The sequence below is a fragment of the Narcine bancroftii genome, chromosome 3, assembly GCF_036971445.1.
Source record: "Narcine bancroftii isolate sNarBan1 chromosome 3, sNarBan1.hap1, whole genome shotgun sequence".
NCBI classification, from domain to species: Eukaryota; Metazoa; Chordata; class Chondrichthyes; order Torpediniformes; family Narcinidae; genus Narcine; species Narcine bancroftii.
In genome coordinates, this window is record NC_091471.1 from 128,062,669 (window position 1) to 128,084,265 (window position 21,597).

At 39.0% G+C, this 21,597-nt stretch overlaps 1 protein-coding gene across 2 annotated transcripts in view; it reads left to right on the forward strand.

The window, feature by feature from the left end:
- Positions 1–20,404: 20,404 nt before the first annotated feature.
- The window catches only part of LOC138757548 (Kv channel-interacting protein 4-like), a 291,302-nt gene continuing 290,109 nt past the window's right edge, over positions 20,405–21,597 (forward strand). For both annotated transcript variants that reach the window (XR_011353670.1, XM_069925072.1), the window contains exon 1: positions 20,405–20,576. Coding sequence is in view for 1 of the 2 variants with exons in the window: in XM_069925072.1 (XP_069781173.1) it covers positions 20,477–20,576 (100 nt within the window). In the remaining variant the exon portion in view is untranslated. The remainder of the gene's footprint in view (positions 20,577–21,597) is intronic.

A 21,597-nucleotide genomic window follows, 5' to 3' on the forward strand; every position in this document is an offset into this window, starting at 1 on the left:
CACATTTTTTCCTTCTTTTGGAGAAACTGAGTTCTGGCTATGTTTGGTTTCATTTTCCCAATTGAGCAATAACTCTGGTTTTATAGTTTTTAACTGAACAATAAGCAAACTACTTCAGCTCTCCTCATATATCATACACACACAATAGCTTGAAGATTTGGATTAAGTCTGTTTTCTTTTGGTTCATAAGCAATAATAAACTTTTCCTATTAGTTTTTACAGTTTATAGAAAAACAGCTGCAGCTTGCAAATATTCATTGGATTATTTTAATATTCAATATTTCATTAGAACGTACCAAGGTTATAATGGGACTTTGATAAAATATTGATTCAAGAAGATAATGTGATATATAAAGACATTAAAGTGCAAAATATTTACTTTGCAGAACTAATTTTTTGTTGTTTACTCTATCAGCAGGAATAATGTTAAAATCAGTCAACCCTTTTCACACCTTAAGATCTTCATTCATGTTCTGATGAAATTTCACATTTTATATCACAAAAGATAGTGGAGATTTCATATTTTATACTCGTAATTTTTTTATGTCCAAGTGCTGTGCTCTGCACATTTAATTAGTCTGAAGATTTAGATTTCATTTCAGCAACTGATATTTTTGGTGAGATTTCAGATTTAATGGGTACTATATATACATGACATTGCATACAACCTGGAGATTCTTTTTCCTGTGGGCATGGCAGAGTTACAACTTACTTGTAGTGAAAAAAAACTGTATTCAAGAAGATATATATACATGTAAACGGGTAAAGAAATGTAAACAATCTGACTGTGCAAAACAGATAGAAAAAACATCAAGAAAATACAAAAATAATGGCCATTAAATAAGTTTCCGAGTTTGTTGTTGAGAAGTCTGATGGTGGAGGGATAGCAGGTGTTCCTGAAGCAGGTGGTGTGAGTTTTGTGGCGCCTATATTTCTTTCTTGGTGTTAGCAGTAAGGACAGAGCATTTGCTGAGTGGTGTAATTTCTGCTGCTCTCCAACGACAGTGTTTCCTGTAGATGTTCTCGATGATGTGAAGGGATGTTTTTTTGCCTGTCATTTCCTGAGCTGTGTCCATTTCCTTTTGCAGGTCAATACTATAGATCATATTTGAAAATGCAGTTACATTCGATACAATAACACCAAGGTATGGATTTGATAAGCATCACATAGTATATGCTCATTACTTATTTCCTCTTCTTGCCTGAAGCAACCAACGCTGATGGACTCTTTTGAAATCGCTTTAAATTGCTTACAGTCAAAGCAGTTCTCCTTCATTTTTTTTTCTGTTAAGCTTGGCATCCAAGCACTAATAAGTACCTCTCCAACTCCATACCTGAGTCTGAGTCTGTTTTTATATTCCACTGCATGATATAATTTGAACAAGACTCCAAGTTGATTTTATTTTTCCTACATATCAAAGTCAATTGTAACACTTCCATTGATGCCTCCCATTGGTGATCAGTTAACACAAGGAAAAAAAATATGAAATTTTTCAATTCATTTTCTTGCTTGGAAGGAAAGGTTCAAATGCTATTCAGTTCAGCAAGCATCTGAAATGTATAAGAATATTTTTATTCATATAGAACTCCAGCTGTTGCATCCAACACCATAACAGACAACCCTGCCAAACAATTAGTAAATTTATAGAATCTTTTCTTTCTATTGCTGGTTGACCCAATATCTGATTTAAAATAGCTTGAAACTTTGAGACACATCAAAGTCCTTGTGCAAAAGCAATGAGAAACAAACAAAAAAAGATGCAGATTCAGAAATCTGATATAAAGTGGAAAATACTTTAGTAATGAAATATTGAATATTAAAATAATCCAATGAATATTTCCAAGCTGCAGCTATTTTTCTATAAACTGTAAAAATTAATGGGAAAAGTTTATTATTGCTAATGAACCAAAAGAAAACACACTTATGTTATTATTAATCTTCAGGCTATAGTGTGTGTATAAGGAGAGCTGAAATTGTTTGTTTATTGTTCAGTTAAAAACTATTGAGTTGAGTCTGTTTCTCTCTCCACAGTTGCTGACCTGCCTGCTGAGTATTCCAGAATTTTTCTTTTATTTATTTCTATACAGATGCTTGTTGTTCTTTGTCATTTCCTCTTTATTTTTTGTTCTTTCTGTTGTACATTTAAGTATAAGAAAAAATTGGTCTCAGGCTGCTGTGCATTCTGTTTCAGAATACAGCAGCTCTCATGATTTTCACTGCAGGCTTTTCTACCTCACATTATGAAAGCACTTTACTTCCACCTGTATCGTTGCTTTATTTTGAAATAGAAAAAGTAATACAAATTCCAGACTGGAGATCCAACATGCTTCATTATACTTTAGATTCAAATTGATTGTGGTGGCTATAGATTGGCTCAAATTGAATTTTTCTTTCAATTGTACCTCATTTTCAATGGTTAGCACAAATTCAAGTATAGATTGAGATGATATTCAGAATGCAGAATGATAGGAGTAGAAAGTGTAAAGAAAATATAAATTGTATAAATGATCAAGAAATATTCTGAAAACTTTCAGCAAGCTTCATGGAAAATTTCAAGCGATTTCTTCCAAATAAAGTGGAGGAAACATAAAAGTAAAAAGGTAAAGGTTCCATTATTGTCACATAATACAGGTACACAATTCTTTATCCAGAACCCTTGGGGGACAGTGTGTTCCAAATTTTGGACTTTTCCGGATTTTAGAACAAAAGCCAGCTGTCCCAGATATAAGCCCACCTGAATTGTGCTGCCAGATCCACCCCCTTCCAGTTGTGCTGGCGTCTATCTCCCCCCTGCCCACCTGAGTCACGTGGCTGTCTCTCTCCCCCCTCGCCCACCCGAGTCACGCTGCCATCTCTACCCCACCCAACCTAGTCGTGCTACTTTCTCTCTCTCTCTTTCCCTCCACTGTACCTGCACCAGGAACAAAATGTCAGTTTTTGCACCTTTCTGGATTTTAGATGTCTAGACAAAGGATTGTGTACCTGTACTACATTTAGAATTCATCACTTTGTCCCCTCACACGAACCTACAGCACCTGGCAGTCTCCCCTCCAAGTATGTCTAAAAATATTTAAATTTAAATTAATTTTTTCAAAGTGTTAAATTTTCAAATTTTACATTTTTAAGAATATTTAGACATACAGCACAATATGAGGCCATTTGGCCCCATGAGCCCAAGCCACCTAATTACACCCAATTGACCTACAACCTGGTACGTTTTGAAAGGTGGGAGGAAACCAGAGCACCAGAGGAAACCCATGCAGGCATGGAGAGAATGTACAAACTCCTGACAGACAGTGCCGGATTTGAACCCTTGTCGCTGGCTCTGTAACGGCAATGCACCAACCATGCCACCATTTATAAAAATGATCAAAAATATTGCTTTGTTTCTGTGTAAAAGAAAAGTGAACAAGAGTATCCCGACCATGTATTCAACTGAATATATGTAAGGCTGGATATTTAATCATAGGAGATTGAAGTTGGTGGTGTAATTCAAAAAAATTAGTACAATGCAACCATTGCTGTAAATTGCTTGAAAGAACATTATGGATTCTTACGCAAATTCAAAAAGGTGCACCTTTTTGTCTGACGTCCTTCCCCCCCAACATGAGTCATACAATTCCCTGCAGTTTGAAACTCCAGTAAAACTCATTGGGGTGGTGAAACATCAACTACTCAAGCTTTTGTTTTGGTGGAATTTTATCACTGCGGAACCTGTGACTGATTGCTTGTCACATTGCTCTGATTGTTGAAGCCTCACATGCTCACTTAATCATCATTTTCAGAATTCAGTTCTGTCAGTGTGACTAATTAGCAATAGTTTAAACCAAAACTTTGGAACCATTTTAAGGCTGAATCTGATTTTTACTTATGCATTGGCAATGATGACAAGATGGGAAAAGTGTTTTATTATGAATTTATCACATTGTTTCTTTAAGGTACACCGTTTTGAAACAAAAATTGTACCAAATGTATATTTCTTAGAGGTCATTCAGATTATGGGAAGGATCAAGACTTAATGTGGTATCTACATGTGATTATAACATCTTTGATTTTCAAAAATCTTCTACTTATTCTTGATCCTTTTCCTGTTTTACACTGACAACTCTTCCCTGAAGCCAATAGATTAAAAATGCAGCAAATACCAATATCTTGCAAATGGTGGAACCAGAACATTCTGAAGTAGTACAGAAAAATTAAGAATAACCGTTTATTCAAATAGTAGTCTGCAAGAGACTCCCAAATATTCTCACCATGTGTACCCCAATCTGCCCAGAATTGCTTGTGTAATCTCTCCCTTCCTGTACATGTCCTGTCTAGGATGTGGAACGCAGTTTGTATAACAGTTAGCACATCACTTTTAAAGCACCAGTGACCAGGACCAGGGTCTGAATACCATGCTGTCTATAAGGAGTGGTACATTCTCTCCATGTCTGCATGGATTTTCCTCAGGGGTGGTGGTGTAGGTTAATTGGGTGTAAATTAGACGGCATGGACTCATGGGCCGAAATGGCCTGTTACTGTGCTATATGTCTAAATGTTAAAAATAGTCATAAAAATGTAATACATTTAATAAAATTGAATAAGAACACATGGAAAAAGAGCATGAAGTGATCATATAATTTCTCAAGGCTCCCCCATGTTCCACAATGTTATGGCTAATCTGATGACAGTCTCAATTTTCCTGACTGTATCCATAACTTTGATTCCTCTATGATTGATTAATTTGTCTACTTCAGCCTTATGCAGATACAAGACTTAAATTAAATTCAGATGCTCAAGCTAATTTCATAACATTCTGGGGTAGAAATATCAGAGATTCAAGACACTCTCAATCTTAATTGGGTGACTCGGTAATTAGGTGACTAAGATTCTTTTTCTGCAGACCAGGCAGAATTTCTACACCAGTAACCATAAACTGAACTCAAAGAAAGAAACAATTATAGAGAGGATGAGAGGCAGAAAGTTAAATGTGGAAGATCTTTGAGATGCAATTATTTCAATGCAAGGAGTGTGCTAAACAAGGTGGATGAACTAATGGTGTGGATTGACACGTGGCGTTATGATGTGATAGCAATTAGTGAGACATGGTTGAAGGAAGGTTGTGACTGGCAGCTAAATATTTTGGGATTTTGCTACTTTAGATGTGACAGAATTGGCGGGGTATGAAGGGGAGGGGTGGTGTTGCTTGTCAGGGAAGATATTATAGTGGTGCTGAGGCAAGATAGACTGGAGGACTCATTGCGCGAGGCTCTGTGGGTTGAACTAAAAAATAAGAAAGGTGAGGCTACAAATATAGGGGTATATTATAGGCCGCTAAAAGAGGATAGGGAACTGGAAGAGCAAATGTGCAGGGAAATAGCTGAGATGTGTAGTAGAAATAGGGTTGTGATAGTTGGGGATTTCAATTTTCCCAACATTGATTGGGAAACACAATCAGTGAGAGGGCAGGGTGGCTTAGACTTTGTACAATGTGTTCAGGATTGCTTTTTACAGCAGTATGTTGAGGTGCCTACTAGAGGGGAGACAGTGTTAGATCTATTGTTAGGGAACGGAATAGGGCAGGTGACAGAAGTGTGCGTTGGTGAGAACTTAGGATCCAGTGATCATGGGTCCATTAGCTTCAACTTAAATATGGAAAGGGATAGGTCAGATCCGAGATTGAAGGTTTTCAAGTGGAGGAAGGCTAGATTTGTAGAAATGAGAAGGGATTTGCAGAAAATTATATGGGCTGATCTTTTTTCTGGAAAGGATGTAGAGGAGATTTGGAAGGTATATAAAGAAGAGATATTGAGAGAACAGGATATTTTCATGCCAGTCAGATCGAAATGCAAGGCCAAAAGTTTAAGGGAACCGTGGTTTTCTGGAAAAATTAGAAAGTTGGTTCAGGATAAGAGAAGGACATTTACTAAATTTAAGAAGCAAAAAATGGATAAGATGTATCATTATTACATAGATTGAAGAAAAAAACCTTAAGAAAGAAATTAGAAAGGCAAAAAGAAGGTATGAAGTGTCAATAGCTGATAAGGTAAAAGTGAATCCTAAGGGTTTTTACAGATATGTGAATAGTAAAAGGAGGGTTGAGGATAGAATAGGACCACTGGAAAATGAGACTGGTGAACTGTGTGAGGAACCGTATCAGATGGGAGAGATATTAAACGATTTTTTTTCTCATCTGTGTTCATGAAGGAAAAGGACATTGGACTATGTGAGATAAGTGAGGCAAATGGCTTATTAATGGAAAAGATAGGGATTAGTAAAAAGAGGGTTTTGGAGCTTCTAGGGTCAGTAAAAGTAGTTAAATCTCCTAGTCCTGATGGGATTTTCTCCAGGATATTAAGGAAGGTCAGGGAGCAAATAGTAAAGGCACTGTCAGTGATTTTTCAATGATCACTGGAGGAGGGTGTGGTGCCGCGGGATTGCAGGGTTGCGAATGCAGTTCCGTTGTTTAAAAAAGGCACGAGGTGTCAGACAAGCAATTATAAGCCTGTAAGCTTGACTTTGGTGGTAGGGAAAGTTATGGAGGGTATTTTTAGAGATGGTGCGTATAAATATCTAGATAAGCAGGGATTGATCAGGAGCACCCAGCATGGGTTTGTGAAGGGGAAGTCATGTTTGACGAACCTTGTTGAGTTTTTCGAAGAAGTGACAAGAAAGCTGGATGCAGGTCTATTTGGATTTTAGTAAAACTTTTGATAAGGTTCCACAAGAAAGGTTAGTAAGGAAGGTTCCATCACTAGGGATTAATAGAGAAATAGAAAGACGGGTTCAGAGGTGGCTGGAGGATAGACAGCAGAGGGTCATGGTAGACAACTGTCTGTCAGGATGGAAGCCTGTGACGAGTGGCGTGCCTCAAGGATCAGTTCTAGGTCCCCTGTTGTTCATAATTTATATTAATGATTTGGATGATGGGGTGGTTAACTGGGTAAGTAAATACGCAGACAATACAAAAATAGGGGGAGTGGTCGATAGTGAGGAAGGTTTTCAGGGATTACAGAGGGATTTGGTTTGTCTGGAAAATTGGGCTGAAAGATGGCAGATGGAATTTAATGTAGAGAAGTGTGAGGTGCTTCATTTCAGAAAAAAATAATCAAAATAGGACATATGTAGTAAAGGGGAGGACATTGGGGAATGCACAAGGACAAAGAAATCTTGAAGTTATGGTGCAGGGTTCCTTGATGGTGGATTCCCATGTTGACAGGGTGGTTAAGAAGGCATTTGGTATGCTAGCCTTCATAAATCATAGCATAGAGTATAGGAGCTGGGAAGTGATACTGCGACTGTTTAATGCGTTGGTGAGGCCAGGTTTGGAGTTTTGTATTCAGTTCTGGTCTCCAAATTATAAGAAGAATATAGATAAGGTGGAGAGGGTGCAGAGAAGATTTACAAGGATGTTTCCTGGCTTAAAATACCTAGAGTACATAGAAAGATTGAAGAGGTTAGGACTTTATTCATTGGAACATAGACACTTGAGAGGGGATTTGATAGAGGTGTTTAAAATTATGAAGGGAATAGATAGACTAGATGCAAGTAGACTCTTCCCCCTGAGAGCAGGGGAGGTTGAAACAAGAGGACACAAGTTGAGGGTAAGGGGGAAATAATTTAGGAGAAACATTAGAGGATGCTTCTTCTCTCAGAGAGTGGTGGCTGAATGGAATAATATTCCAGGGGAAATAGTTGAGGCAGAATCAATTGTTTAATTTAAGAGGAGACTGGATATATACATGGATAAGAGGTGGTTGGAGAGTTATGGGCAGAGAATAGGCGGGGGAATCTAGCAGAGTTGTTTGAGTGAACCAGTGTGGACTTGAAGGGCCGAGCTGGATAGGCGGGGGATCTAGCGGAGTTGTTTGAGTGAACCAGTGTGGACTTGAAGGGCCGAGCTGGCCCGTTTCCATGCCATAAACTGTAATATGTTTATATGGTTATTAACAGCAATATTCTCTGGAGATATTCTCAATGGTGGCAGTGTTTTACCTGTAATAGAGCTTACCATTCTATCAAGGAGGGAAATATCCTCATATAATTTAACTTGTCAAACCCCTTAAGAAACCTTAACATGTCAATAAAACCTCCCTCTGTCTTTTGAACTCCAATAACCACAAGCTAAGCTCCTCAATAGTTCCTCTTAAGACAATCCCATCAAACCAAAAATCAACCTATTGAACCCTCTGAGAAGAGCTCCTGTAAATATATCCCTTCTTAAATTAGGAGATGAAAACTGTACACACTTCTCCAGATGTGCTATACAGTTGTAGTGATACTTTCCAGTGTAGCCTATTCCTCTTGCTACAAAGGGCAACACTTTATTAGCCTTCCAAAGGATTTTTCATGTAAGAACACCCAGAGACTTCACCTCTAAGGCTGCCTGGAAGCTTTAGGCAGATCTAATTAGGTCCTCTAATGGCTGCCTTAGTTTTGTCAGATCTGAAAGCTGTAAGGGTTTTCTAATAGTTTCAATACATGCCTGATACTTAGACATGTAAAAATATTAATCAATTGTACATCATTTTGAAAGTGATTACCTTTGAGGATCAACAAGAAGTATTTGTGTTTTATTTCTTGTAAGTTTAATCCAGAGTGATTCACTTCCTTGAGGGAATTAATACATGGAAATCCACTTAGACATGTAGCTGCTGGTCACAGAGACTTCTAGATAGCAGCAAAAGGCTTACTGCATTTGAATATCTGAATCAAGCTTGCAACATGGCCTGCAATAAAAGCAATGCTATTCATCTTTTTAGATCTAATCTGACAAGACTCATTGATAGACCTCATCATCGGTTTCTTCTGGTACTCCATTTCTGGATACACTTCACAGAATGGCAAAGCAGAATTGGCTATCACATCCACCCACCTCATTTATGGGCTCTGCCAAATACTGGAATATGAATGATTCTGTCTCATGGGAGAAAGCTGCAGTTACCCTAAAATAGCTATAAGAAGGGGATGAAAACTGCATACTATGTGTAGGGGTTAAAATCACTTGTATAGCTAGGGCTGCCCATAATGGAGCAATCTTCAGGTTTGTTTTGCATTCTTTTGAATGTAATCTGTAAAACCAAGGACTTTTTTCTGTGCGGTTTCGAGATAAGTAAGTCAGTTTTGAAAGGTTCTTTGTTCTGAGACATAGAGTTTAGAGTTAGACATGAAATCTCGAGTGACTGCATCAATCACATGCTTCACGTAACGTTTCAAGCAATGTATTAAGTATCTACTAAACACCATGTTAATCATGTATCAAAGTTAAAAACTAATAATAAACCTTGAAAATACTGTATCCAACTTTGTCATGGGCTGTTCATGAAGAGCGAGTCATAAATAAAAGAATTCCAGACTTTACAGGTGACTATTAAGGAAGATGGTCACTACACTATGAGCATATTTTTGACTTTGCCCATGGATGATTATGAGAGATTGACTCATCTGAGGCTGTACTAGCCTTAATTTAGAAGAATGAGAGCGAATCATATAGAAACATATAACCATATAACCATTTACGGAGTGGAAACAGGCCATGTTGGCCTTTCGAGTCCGCACCGGTTCACTGATTTTGTGCGCCCTCTTCAGGCATTGGTCCCGGTAGATCTTCATTCAGTAACGATGGACGAATTTAATGCAGGTGGAATCAGTCGTAGAAATGTTTGTTAACAGGTCCAATCTTGACTTGGGCCTGTACCCCATCAGCATCTGCACTGAACTCCGTGTAGCTGTAGTTTACACATTGGAAATTTGTATATAAAATCATGGAAGGAACAGATAACATAGAGGTAAGTAAATTGTTCCCATTGGTAGGGGAGATGAGAATTAGGAGACATAGCCTCAAAATTTAGGTTGTAGATTTAGGATGGCAATGAGGGGGAACTGCTTTTCCCAGAGAGTGATGAATCTATGGAATTTACTGCCCATTGAAGCAATGGAGGCTACCTCGGTGAATATATTTAAGACAAGGTTGGATACATTTATACAAACACGGGGAATGAAAGGATATGAGGAATAAAAGAAGATAGGTGGACACGAGCCATGTTCTAATTGAATAGTAGAGCAGGCTCAATGGGCCGGATGGCCTCCTCTTACTCCTATTTCTTTTGTTCTTACCTTCTTGACCTGTGGGAAAACAGTTTTGTTCCTTTATAATAGGTTTAGATTATGGCCACCGTGACAGAGGTGCACCAAAGAAAGGGTACAAGGACTGCCTAAAGAAATCTCTTGGTGCCTGCCACATTGACCACCGCCAGTGGGCTGATATCGCCTCAAACCGTGCATCTTGGCGCCTCACAGTTTGGCGGGCAGCAACCTCCTTTGAAGAAGACCGCAGAGCCCACCTCACTGACAAAAGGCAAAGGAGGAAAAACCCAACACCCAACCCCAACCAACCAATTTTCCCCTGCAGCCGCTGCAACCGTGTCTGCCTGTCCCGCATCGGACTTTTCAGCCACAAATGAGCCTGCAGCAGACGTGGACTTTTACCCCCTCCATAAATCTTCGTCCACGAAGCCAAGCCAAAGAAAGAAGAGATTATCTACATATTGTAAATACAAGTCAAGATAGGTCAAAGAAGAGTGAAAAATTAGTGCATTATAATATTTCAAAAGAATTTCCTCACAGACATTCAAGAAATACTGCTCAGTACCAAAACCACTCTGCTGGAGGGAATTAGCAGCTCAGTGCAACCCAAAAGTTCCTTCAGCAGATTGTGTTTAGCTTTAGATTACATTATCTGAAGCCTCTTGTGTGCCTTGTTCATTTCAATAATTGTCAGAGCTTATTTGTTAAGAACAATACTTGTGCTTTCTTCCAATGGTCTTTAATAATTTTTCACTATGGAACTTCTGGGCAGATCTGCACTGCTCATTCGTCTTTGCCTTTTCCTGGCAACTTCCCCACACTCTGAATCAGAAACAGAATTTATTGTCATGAACAAATCATGAAATTCATTGACTTGTGACAGCATCACAACATTTATATAAGCAACCTTACAAAAAATAAATAAAAATAGTGGTTGAAAAGTGAAAGTGAGGCAGTGTCTTTGGTTCTTTGATCATTCAAGAATCTGATGGCAGCGAGGAAGAAGCTGTCCTTGTGTCGTTGATTACTCGTCTTTAGGCTCCTCCACTTTATTCCCAATGATAGCAGAGTGAATAGGGCATGGCCTGGGTGGTGGGAGTACTTATGGATAGAGTCTGCATTCTTAAGATACCGCCTCATGCAGATGTCCTCGATAGACTGAGGTCTGATGCCCGTGATGTCGCAGGTCGAGTTTTTTTTTATTGTCCTGAGCATTGGTACCTACCTAGTAGACAGTGATGCAACCAGCCAGAATGCTCTCCACAGTGTACCTGCAGAAGTTTACGAGAGTCTTCAGTGACATACCGAATCTCTTTAAATGCATCACAAAGTATAGCTCCTAGAGATCCTTCTTCGTGATTGCATTGTCATGGAGGTTCTAGGACAGATCCTCAGAGATGTTGACAACCAGGAATTTGAAGTCCTTGACCCTTGCCACTATTGAGCCCTTGATGAGGACTGGTTTTGTGTTCTCCTGACTTCCTCCTGAAGTCCACCTTAATCTCATTGATATTGCTAATGCTGTGTGCAAGGTTGTTGGTATGACATCACTTAGCGAGCTGATGTATCTTCCTCCTGTGCACTTCCTCATTGCCATTTGTGATTCTGCCAATAACTGTGGTGTAATTGGCAGATTTGTAGATAGCATGGGAATTATGCCTGGCCACACATTTATGAGTAGAGTGGTGGGCTAAACACGCAACCTTAAGGTGCTCCTGTGATGATAGCCAAAGAGAAGGAGATGTTATTTCCACTTCGTACTGATTGTTTTCTTCTGATGAAGAAGTCAAAGGATCCAGTGGCAGAGGGGTGCAGAGGCCCAGGGTTTGGATCTTGTTGACCAACACTGAGGAAATAATGGTGTTAAAGTCTGAGCTGTAGTTGATGAAGAGCAACTGCTTTCTAAGTGATCCAGAGCTGAGCAGAGAGCCAGTGATGTCTGCTTTGGAGCGATTGTGACAATAAGTGAATTACAGTGGGTCCAATTCTTTGCTTAGACATGTGTTAATTCTGGCCATGACCGGCCTCTAAAACATTTCATCACAGTAGAAATTAGTGCTGCTGACAATAGTCATTGAGGCAACTCATTCTACTCTTCTTGGGCTCTGGGTTGATTAATGCTTTTTTGAAGCAGATGGGAACCTCTGACTGCAGCAATGAGGGATTGAAAATGCCTTTGAATACTCTGGCTAATTGGTTGGGACAGATTTTAGGTACCCTGCCAGGTACACTGTCAAGTACATTGATTCCTTATGAGGTTCACTCACTTGAATGATGTTCTGAGCTGACCTCAGAGGCAGATATCACAGGGTCCTCAGCCTTTGCAGGGATTCTTGTAGGCAATATTGGGTTCTCCGTCTCTATCTGTATCTCCATATTCTCCTTTTTGTGCACAGCCTGTTTGACCATGGGAGAAGATGCCCCCAGTGGTGCCATCTTGACGCAGCTGCTCTGCTACCGTGGCCGTAACAGAGCGGAACCAGTTTGCCTGCATCTCAATGTGCACCGCCACATGATGATTTACCTGGATGTAGCCAGGTCTTCAGGAGTTGAGTTATAGGGAAAGATTAAACACGTTAAGACTATTCCTTGGAGCATAGAAGAATGAGGGGTGATTTGATAAAGGTTTACAAAATGATGAGAGGTATAGACAGAGAACATTCAAGTAGTTTCTTTCCACTTAGATTAGAAGAGAGAAATAAAAGAGGACATAGCTTTAAGGGGAAAGGATAAAGATTTAGGAGGAACCTTTACTCAGAGTGGTAGGTGTGTGGAACGAGCTACCATCTGGCATGGTAAATGTGCGCTCACTCAAGTATTAAGAATAAATTGGATAGATACATGGATGGGAGAGGACTGTGGTCAATCCTCAAGGCCAAAAGAGTGGCAGAGAGGATGACTGGATAAACTTCCCGCCCCCGCCCCCCCTTATTCAACGTGATCTATAGGGATCGTTGTCTGAAGAAGGAGTGCAAAATCATTGAGAACCCCTTCCACCCTGCACATAGCATCTTTCACCTGTTTCCATCAGGAAAGAGATACAGGAGTATCAGAGCCAGCACCACCAGGCTGAGGAACAGCTTCTTCCCACGGGCAGTGAGAATGGTGAACGACCTAAGTAACTGCTCACACTAACCACCTGAGACTCTCATTTGTACAAAACAAAGTTTATTTATTTATTTATTTGTACATGTAAATACTTGTCTTTCTGTATGTTATGTCTGGTTCTGTCTGAGTGTTTTGAACTGAGGACTTGAAAATATTGTTTACTTGAGTTGTACTTGGGCAATCAGATGACAATAAACTTGACTTGAGAAACAGAGGGATTATGATGTGTACGGTGCAAAGGGTTAAAATAACTATCACAAAGTGTAGAAGAAGCTTTTCTTCAGCTTTAACAGACTTCAGGGTTGCCTTAAACATGGATGGTTAATAGTATGTGAATATTAAGAAAATACATGCAAGGAGATTGATAATGACTTAAATAAAGGGGCGAACATCCAGCATTGATTGATCACAGGATTCTTAATGTTTTGAGAAGCCATTAGAGGTAATTAAGACTGTGAAATAAGCATAAATGCAGGCAGAACTAGACCAATGTAAGATAAGGAATAATACCCAATGTTACATCCCCTCAATTTCACTAAATGGCAACTATAAACTGGCAAGTTACCTCATTTTACCGGAAGGTTCAATGAACGAATAAGTTAGAAAAACTCAGTGGCCATTTTGTTGTACTGAGCCAAGAAACAATGGGTCTGCTTCAAGACATCTCTAAGGGGATGTAAGATATTAAAGGCAGGCAGAGGAGCTGAGTGTTATAATGTCCAATGGATGTTTAGTATCTCCTCAAGTGTAGACAAACAGATCCAGAAAAGAAAGGGAAGGGCCAGATACTGACCAAGTGAAGTTGAAAGCAAAGTGAAAAATAGCAGGGAAAATAATAAAATACATTGAGTTCTGTATGAGTACAGAAAGTAACACTTATGCAGTCATCAGTATAGCAAAAAAAAACATTGAGAGACTGAGTGTTGCAAATGGGTTTAGAGGGTTGTTTGTAAAATGTTAAAAGAAACTCATGAAAGAATTGAGAAGCACAAAAAAATACCGCAAAATGGTTGCTGGAGGGACTCAGCATGTGTAGAAAATGATTAGTCACCGTTTTGGTTTTTATGCAGATGTATCTCCTCGTCGTGATAAATGCAACAATGGATATGCTTCATTAATTCATATGTTTGGGACATGTCTGAGTCTTGAGAAATACTGGAATGAAGTATTTCAAACTTTCTCTGCCCTTCTTAAAGTTAATTTTAAATCTAATCCCTTAACTGCCTTAATTGGTATTGTTGGAGAGAGTGACGTAATTTTAATGGCATCTGATATGCATGTATTAGCTTTTATTTCTCTTATGGCTCTTAAGGTGGTGTTGCTCAGATGGAGGGACATTACCCCACCTACTCATGCTCAATGACTATGTGACCTCATGTTATGTTTAAATTTAGCGAAGATTAGATGCTCAATTTCCGATTTGAATTCAAATTTTTAAACACTTTGGGGGCCCTTTTTGAATTACTTTTATAATTGATTTGTTATGAAGGTAGAACTGTTGACTCATGAGGTAATTTATCTCTCTGATAAGAATTCTGACATCTTTTCTTTGGCCAAACAACTTCTTTCTTGGTAGTGAGTTTAGATCTTCTATTTTTTAATAATAAAATATCACACAATATAATCTGTTTGATTATAATGTGGGGTACATTGGATGAAATTATATGATTTAAGAGTAATGTATCTTCTTAACTTTTAACATATATCCTTGTGTATTCTGTATTTTTAATGTGAAATTTCAATGTTAATACAAATATTGAAAAAAAAAACATTTTGGTTTAAAACCCTTAATTGAGACAGAGATAGAGGAGTTAAAATTGTATATAGTAGAAAGGGGGTAGGAAAGCTAAGGATGGTGCCCAAAGGTAATAGGATAGAAGATGACAGAGGTGCAGAGACAGGGTAGGAGAGAAACCATGAGGAGGAGGATTGAGAAAGAAAGGTGTGTGTGTGTGTGTGTGTGTGTGTGTGTGTATGTGTGTGTGTGTGTGTGTGTGTGTGTGTGTGTGTGTGTGTGTGTGTGTGTGTGTGTGTGTGTGTGTGTGTGTGTGTGTGAGGTGCGCTGTCGTACAGAAAAGCAGACGCAAAACTTAAAGACTGATCAACAGGCTTTATTCCACTTAAAGTCCCTGCTGCAGTTAGCTGTAGCTCTGAGTGACTGACCTTGAGGGGCCGGATGTGGCTTATATACCGGCAGATGATTGGCAGCCAATCGGGTGGGGCTTGGTCCTTTCAGGTCAGCTGATTGACAGCCGGCCAGATGATGTCTTGTCCTCCAGTGCTCTTCCTGCGGGCACACAGGTCGCCCCCTGTGGTAGGCTAGTGGTGTATCACAACAGTGTGTGAGAGAGAGAGAGAGAATAAGTACACAGGTTAAACAAGAAAATCTGCAGAAGCTGGAGTCAAGTGCAAAAGACAAAATTGGTGGAGAAACTCAGCAAGTCATGGTACATCCTAGAAAATAAAAGGTAACAATAATAATAAATGCAAAAATAAAGAGATGGAAACAATGGATTCAAATTGAAGTGGGAGTACCTCATGTAAAACTGATCTCTTCCCCAGTTCAATAAGAATGTCTGCAGATGTTGGGGTCAAGTGTCGCACACAAATGTGCTTGATTTTTATTTGCTCCTGATAGTTGTGCATTGATCTCTTACCTAAACCGTCTTCCTGACACCTTTTCTAACCTTCCTCAGTTCCCTTTCCAACCTCCATGCTATCTTATGCCTGAAAGTTATCTTCCAATGGCATTCTAATTTTCCCACACCAGGATTGTCTCACACTCTCTGATCTTCTTAAAAAGTTTCTTACCATTCTCTCCAATTCTTTGTTTCTTGAACCACAGTGGTGAATTGCAGAGGCAAAGCTGATTATGCAATTTATGAGCATATAAACACTTTTGATATGATATATTTGAATATCACAACCTTGACAAAAACTGGTGGAGTGTCCTCACACAGAGCACATTTACATGCCTGAAGAGTTTCTAGCTTGGAAAAGCTACGACCGATTGTCATATTTTGGTCATACAGTGGCTTAAGTTGTAGAGTTACTGCCTCACAGCAGCACTGGGTTCAATCCTAGCCTCCATTGCTGAGTGTGTGGAGTTCTACCCGTGACCATGTGGGTTTCCTCCAACATCCTGAAGACATGGTAGTTTATCGGTTAATTGTCCTTAGTGTGACAGTGAATGGTAGAATCTGGGAAGTTAATAGAATGTAGGGAGAACAAAAGTACTGGATGTACCATCAATAACTCCAAAAGACTGCAGTTGAGCAAAACTTATAGGCTTTTACTTGCAACAGACCCCATCCATGCTGGTCGACAGTCCCGAACTGAGGAGGGGGCTAAGAAACAGTCACCTTTATTCTGGAATCTGTGGGGAGGAACCAGATGTACAGTTGGCCAATGAGTGTGCTCAGACAGATAAATATACAATGGTTTTACCACACTGTAATAGGAATTATAGTAATATAAGATTACTGTAATCTAGGACCTACTGAGAGCCAGATCGCAGGCATTTAAGTCCAGAGATCCAGATTAGTACAGCAGGAGCAGTTATGACCTGTGACAAGCTAACTCCTGGGCAAAGTGGAGATTTCAGATGAAAATGGAAACAACAAAGGACACCCGACAGCTGTGGCAGGGCCTGAATGCCATAACCTGTTACAAACCCAAATCTGGTAAAATAGCTGACAGCAAAGCTTCTCTCCCAGAGGAACTCAACACCTTCTACACCCAATTTGACAAGAGTAACAGGGAAGAACCATCCCCTCACACCCAAAACCCCATGTCGAATGCACTCTCTCCATATCTGAGGATGATGTACGTGCTGCCTTTATGAGAGTGAATCCAAGGTAATCATCTGGCCTGGATGGAGTATCTGGCTGAGAACTAAAGATCTGTGCTGATCAACTCACAAAGGTATTCACAGATATCTTTAATATCTCACTCCAGCAGGGCGTGGTACACACTGTTTCAAACAGGCGTCAGTCATACCATTGCCCAAGAAAAGCGTAGTAACCTGCCTTAATGACTATCGACCAGTAGCACTTACATCAACAGTGATGAAGTGTTTTGAAAGGCTGGTGATGAAGCAGATCAGCTCCAGTCTGAGCGATGACATGGATACATTCCAGTTGACCTATAGTGGCAGCAGGTCTATGGTGGATGACATCTCACTGGCCCTACACAAAGTGCTGGAACATCTGGACAGTAAAGATGCATACATCAGTATGCTCTTTATCCACTACAGTTTGGCATTTAACACCATCATTCCCTCAAAACCGATCAGCAAACTTCGACTTGGGAGTTAATACCCCAGTGGGTAATTGGAACATGGATTTCCTCACCTGTCGACTACAATCAGTGAAGATTGGTAAAAAATTCTCCTCCACAATCTCCATCAATACTGGAGCACCACAGGCCATGTTCTTAGCCCCCTGCTCTACTCACTTTATACCTACGACTGTATGACAATACAGTGTATGACAATAACACCATCTGTAAATTTGATGACGATATCAAGGTAGTGGGTTGTATAAAGGAAGGGAATGAGTCAGCATACAGGATGGAGATTGAAAATTTGGCTGAATGGTGCACCAACAATAACTTTAATCTCACTGTTGTCAAAGCTAAGGAGCTGAATTTTGACTTCGGAAAAGGAAAGCATTGTGAAAGGAATCCAATGAGCATGGGGGGGAATCAGAGATCGCATCTTGGGAGTCACTATCTCAGAAGGTGTTTCCTGGATCCAACACACAAACAGCATCATGAAGAAAGAACGATAGCGCCTATACTTCTTCAGGAGTTTGTGGAGGTTTGGTATGACATCAGAAACTCCAGCAAATTTCTACAGAGGTGTGGTGGAATGTGTGCTGATTGGTTGAATCATGGTCTGGTATGGGAACACCAATACCCCTGAGCATAAAGCACTCCAAAGGTAGTGGACATAGCCCAGGACATTACAGGCAAACCCCTCCCTGATATTGCATACATCTATAGAGAAAGCTGCCGGCAGAGGGCAGCAGCAATGATCAAAGACACTCACCACCCAGCACATGCTCTGTTCTTGCTGCTGCCATCAGGAAAGAGGTATAGGTGCCACAAGACTCACACCATCAGGAACAGCTGCTACCCCTCCACCATCAGACTCCTCAACAACAAACTCAATCACGGGCTCATTTAAGGCCTCTTACTTGGCAATTTATTGATTTTATTCGTTCTCCCTGTATTGCACAGTCAATGTGCTTACATTTATTATCTGTTTACAGTTCTTTTGATTGTTTACACGTTCACACTGTGTACATTTTTTTTGCACTATCAGTTAGTGGTAATACTGCCACACTCGCAAGCATAAAGGAATCTCAGAGTGGTATGTGATGTCATGTATGTACTCTGACAAAAATGAGAAATTTTTAATACGAAATCTGATCGATATTCTGTGAAGATTTGTATGCTAAAGGGCTTCATCCCTTCAATGGCACTGTATTCTCACCAAGTTTGATAGTGAAACCCATTCACACCCAGATATTCTGAGATTCACCTGGATGGTGACATTTCTGGCAAACCTATCGGGAGCCAAGTGTTTGCTCATTCTTTAGAAGGGCAGAAATATGATGAACTGGTGCCAAGGCCATGAACTGGGATTTCCAATAGCTGGCTGTCATGATGTAGCTGCAATGCTCAATCTTCCATGAAGTGGTAAGAGAAAAAGGTCCCCACTCCATGGCCCAAGGTCTAAATTAAATAGCTAACCTCATCAATACAGTCTATATTACATTTGGATTTGCTATGGTGCAGATCGTCGGATCGTTTTGCAGGGCTTTCCTTTCACAATGCTTTTTTTGTAGTTTGATATTCTTTTTTTTTCTATTTCCTCGTATCAGCTTCCATTTATAGAGTGGATATACTGCAGCGTAATTATAACTTGTATTTATACTTAATCAATGTATGATTAAAGTAATTTCATTAGTATTCGTGGATTTCATTGCATTCTTGAAATTGCATAGAAACTATAAAAATAATTAGTATAAAATTTGCATGATGTTGAATTCTGATTATCTACAAATAGGCACAATCAAGCAAAATGTATTTAAAATATTTTCCTGAAATAGTTGATCTTATTACCATTCTGAATAATAAAGATGCTGTAAAAGTGAACTTCAGCTTGATACCACATTTTCAAAAAAAAAATAAATGGATGGACTTAAAATCTTGAACATGGGAATTGCTTTGAGCAATTTCACGTATTCTTAACCTTACAGGAATATGAACATTTTATTAAAATTTCTGTTAATTTTTTTATTTGTATTGAGGAATATAGCCATCATACATCCATCTAAGTCAATAACAAACTGATGATCATGTTGTTGTCTTTTTGCTTTCTATCCATGCCATGATTTCAAACATCAGCTTTTGCCGCTTCTCCTTGCTTTAGTTCATCATCACATCGAAAGATTTTAAATGCACTGATGGCATTATAAATTTTCTGCTTCCTCGAGCTAACATGTACAATTACCATTTATTATTTCTGACTATGCATAACATCCGTCTGATATTCATGCAATTGATTTTACAAGGAAACACACAAAACTCTTTTGTTTACCAAATTTATTAAATATCCATACCGTGATAATTTGCAGTTAATGAATTAATTTGGCATTGCTCTGTTATGCATTTATCTTTCAAATTCTGGATGCAGTAACATTCAACAGGCTCTCATACAGACAGAATATGGATATTCCAGAAAGGTAAGCTTCATCTGTTAAAAAAAATCCTCTATAAAGGTGCTGTAATGCAATGAGCAAAATCAATGCAAAATAAATGTCGCTGTGTTCCAGCTCACTTTTCTTTGGATACTCAGTCATATTTTTACTCGGCATCCAATGTGAATCCACACTCAATTGCTCTCTCCTGTTACCAAGGCAACTGATCATCCACAACAATGCCACCCAGCAGCATTGGCATAAAAAAGACGTGAAACCCCAGAAATGTAGCTATCACAGCTGCTTCGCAGTCGTTCCAGGGCATTTTAGTGGATGACCTCTTAAATCTTTAGGTGATCCATGCATTTGTTCATGCACAGCTCTTTTTCTGTGTTACAGAGATAACGAGGGAGTAGATAATCCTGGCAGGCCTGAGTTATCTGTCTGCCACTCCTGGTCTGACTTGGTATATACAGGATTTGTTCACTCTCTGAACTGTAGCTTTGACATAGTTTGATGGCCACACAAACAGAGCCCAGCTGAAAAAAAAATCAGTTCTTAACAGCTCCAGTGAGACAATGACCTGATCACCATGAATTTGGAAGGGCTTGAGATGATAGCAGTTTTAGTGGTCATTGTATTATTTGTTAAAGTGTTGGAACAGTTTGGTCTGCTGGAAGCAACTGTTGAAGGTAAGGGACATCTTGTCTCGGAATTGCTACGTTTATTTGAGAAGATGCTGCAGCAAACTTTACAGTGAATGTGTGGCTGTTCTTTGAGAAAATTTAATTCCTCTGAATCCAGTGTTAGATCAGTTTTGTTGTGATAACTGACGCAGTGAAAATTTAACTGAGTCAACTTTTGTGATACTTTGCTTTGTATATTTTCTTCGTTTCGTGACTGAGAAGGTAAAGAAAAAATAGGTGTGCCTTATCAATCAGTTTTATTTAAACTGATCTGTATTTTGCAAAGTAATCAGCTGTGAAACAAAACCTGCTTTTCTATCTTCTCTCTGACACCTGCTAAATGGTTATTTGAAAGCAAATTGCAAACATTGACCAAATAAAGATTGATTTACATAGAGTGTTTTTCTTAGATATGATCATCCTATTCTAAAGCTACTGCTACCTCGGACACTGTCTTCAAGTTCTTTGTTGTGTTCCAGTATCATTAAAGTCAAATAATTAAAAATATTACTTATTACCGTATTGTATGTTATAATTACTTAAAGTCTCCATGCCAGTCTATAAGGAAATTGATTTAAAAAAAATGGTTTCCTACAAAGGAGACTTATTATATCAATGATAAATATTCCATTTTTATGTTAGTGTTATTTATGTGGAAAATGTTTTGTTCAGATGTGTCCATTATTTACAGAAATGTCTCATTTGAATGATATGTGGATATATTTAGTTGAAGTCTGTACAGGGTTTGCATTGTGAATTTTAGACATCTGGTTATTGTTAATCTGGCAAAATGAGCTATATAATCTGTCAGTGGACAAAGAGCATTCACCTGGTGGACTTATACTTTGCTTGTTCTCAAAAGATTTATTTTGCTACTCTTCTGAAGTGAGCACAAAATTAGTATTAATTTGGAAGAAAAACTCCAGATATGACAAAGATGTATAAAGTTACTAAAATTTATGTAAATTCAAATAAATCTTTACTCAATTTCAACAAGTTAAGCTGTAATATGCTGATCTGTTTATTT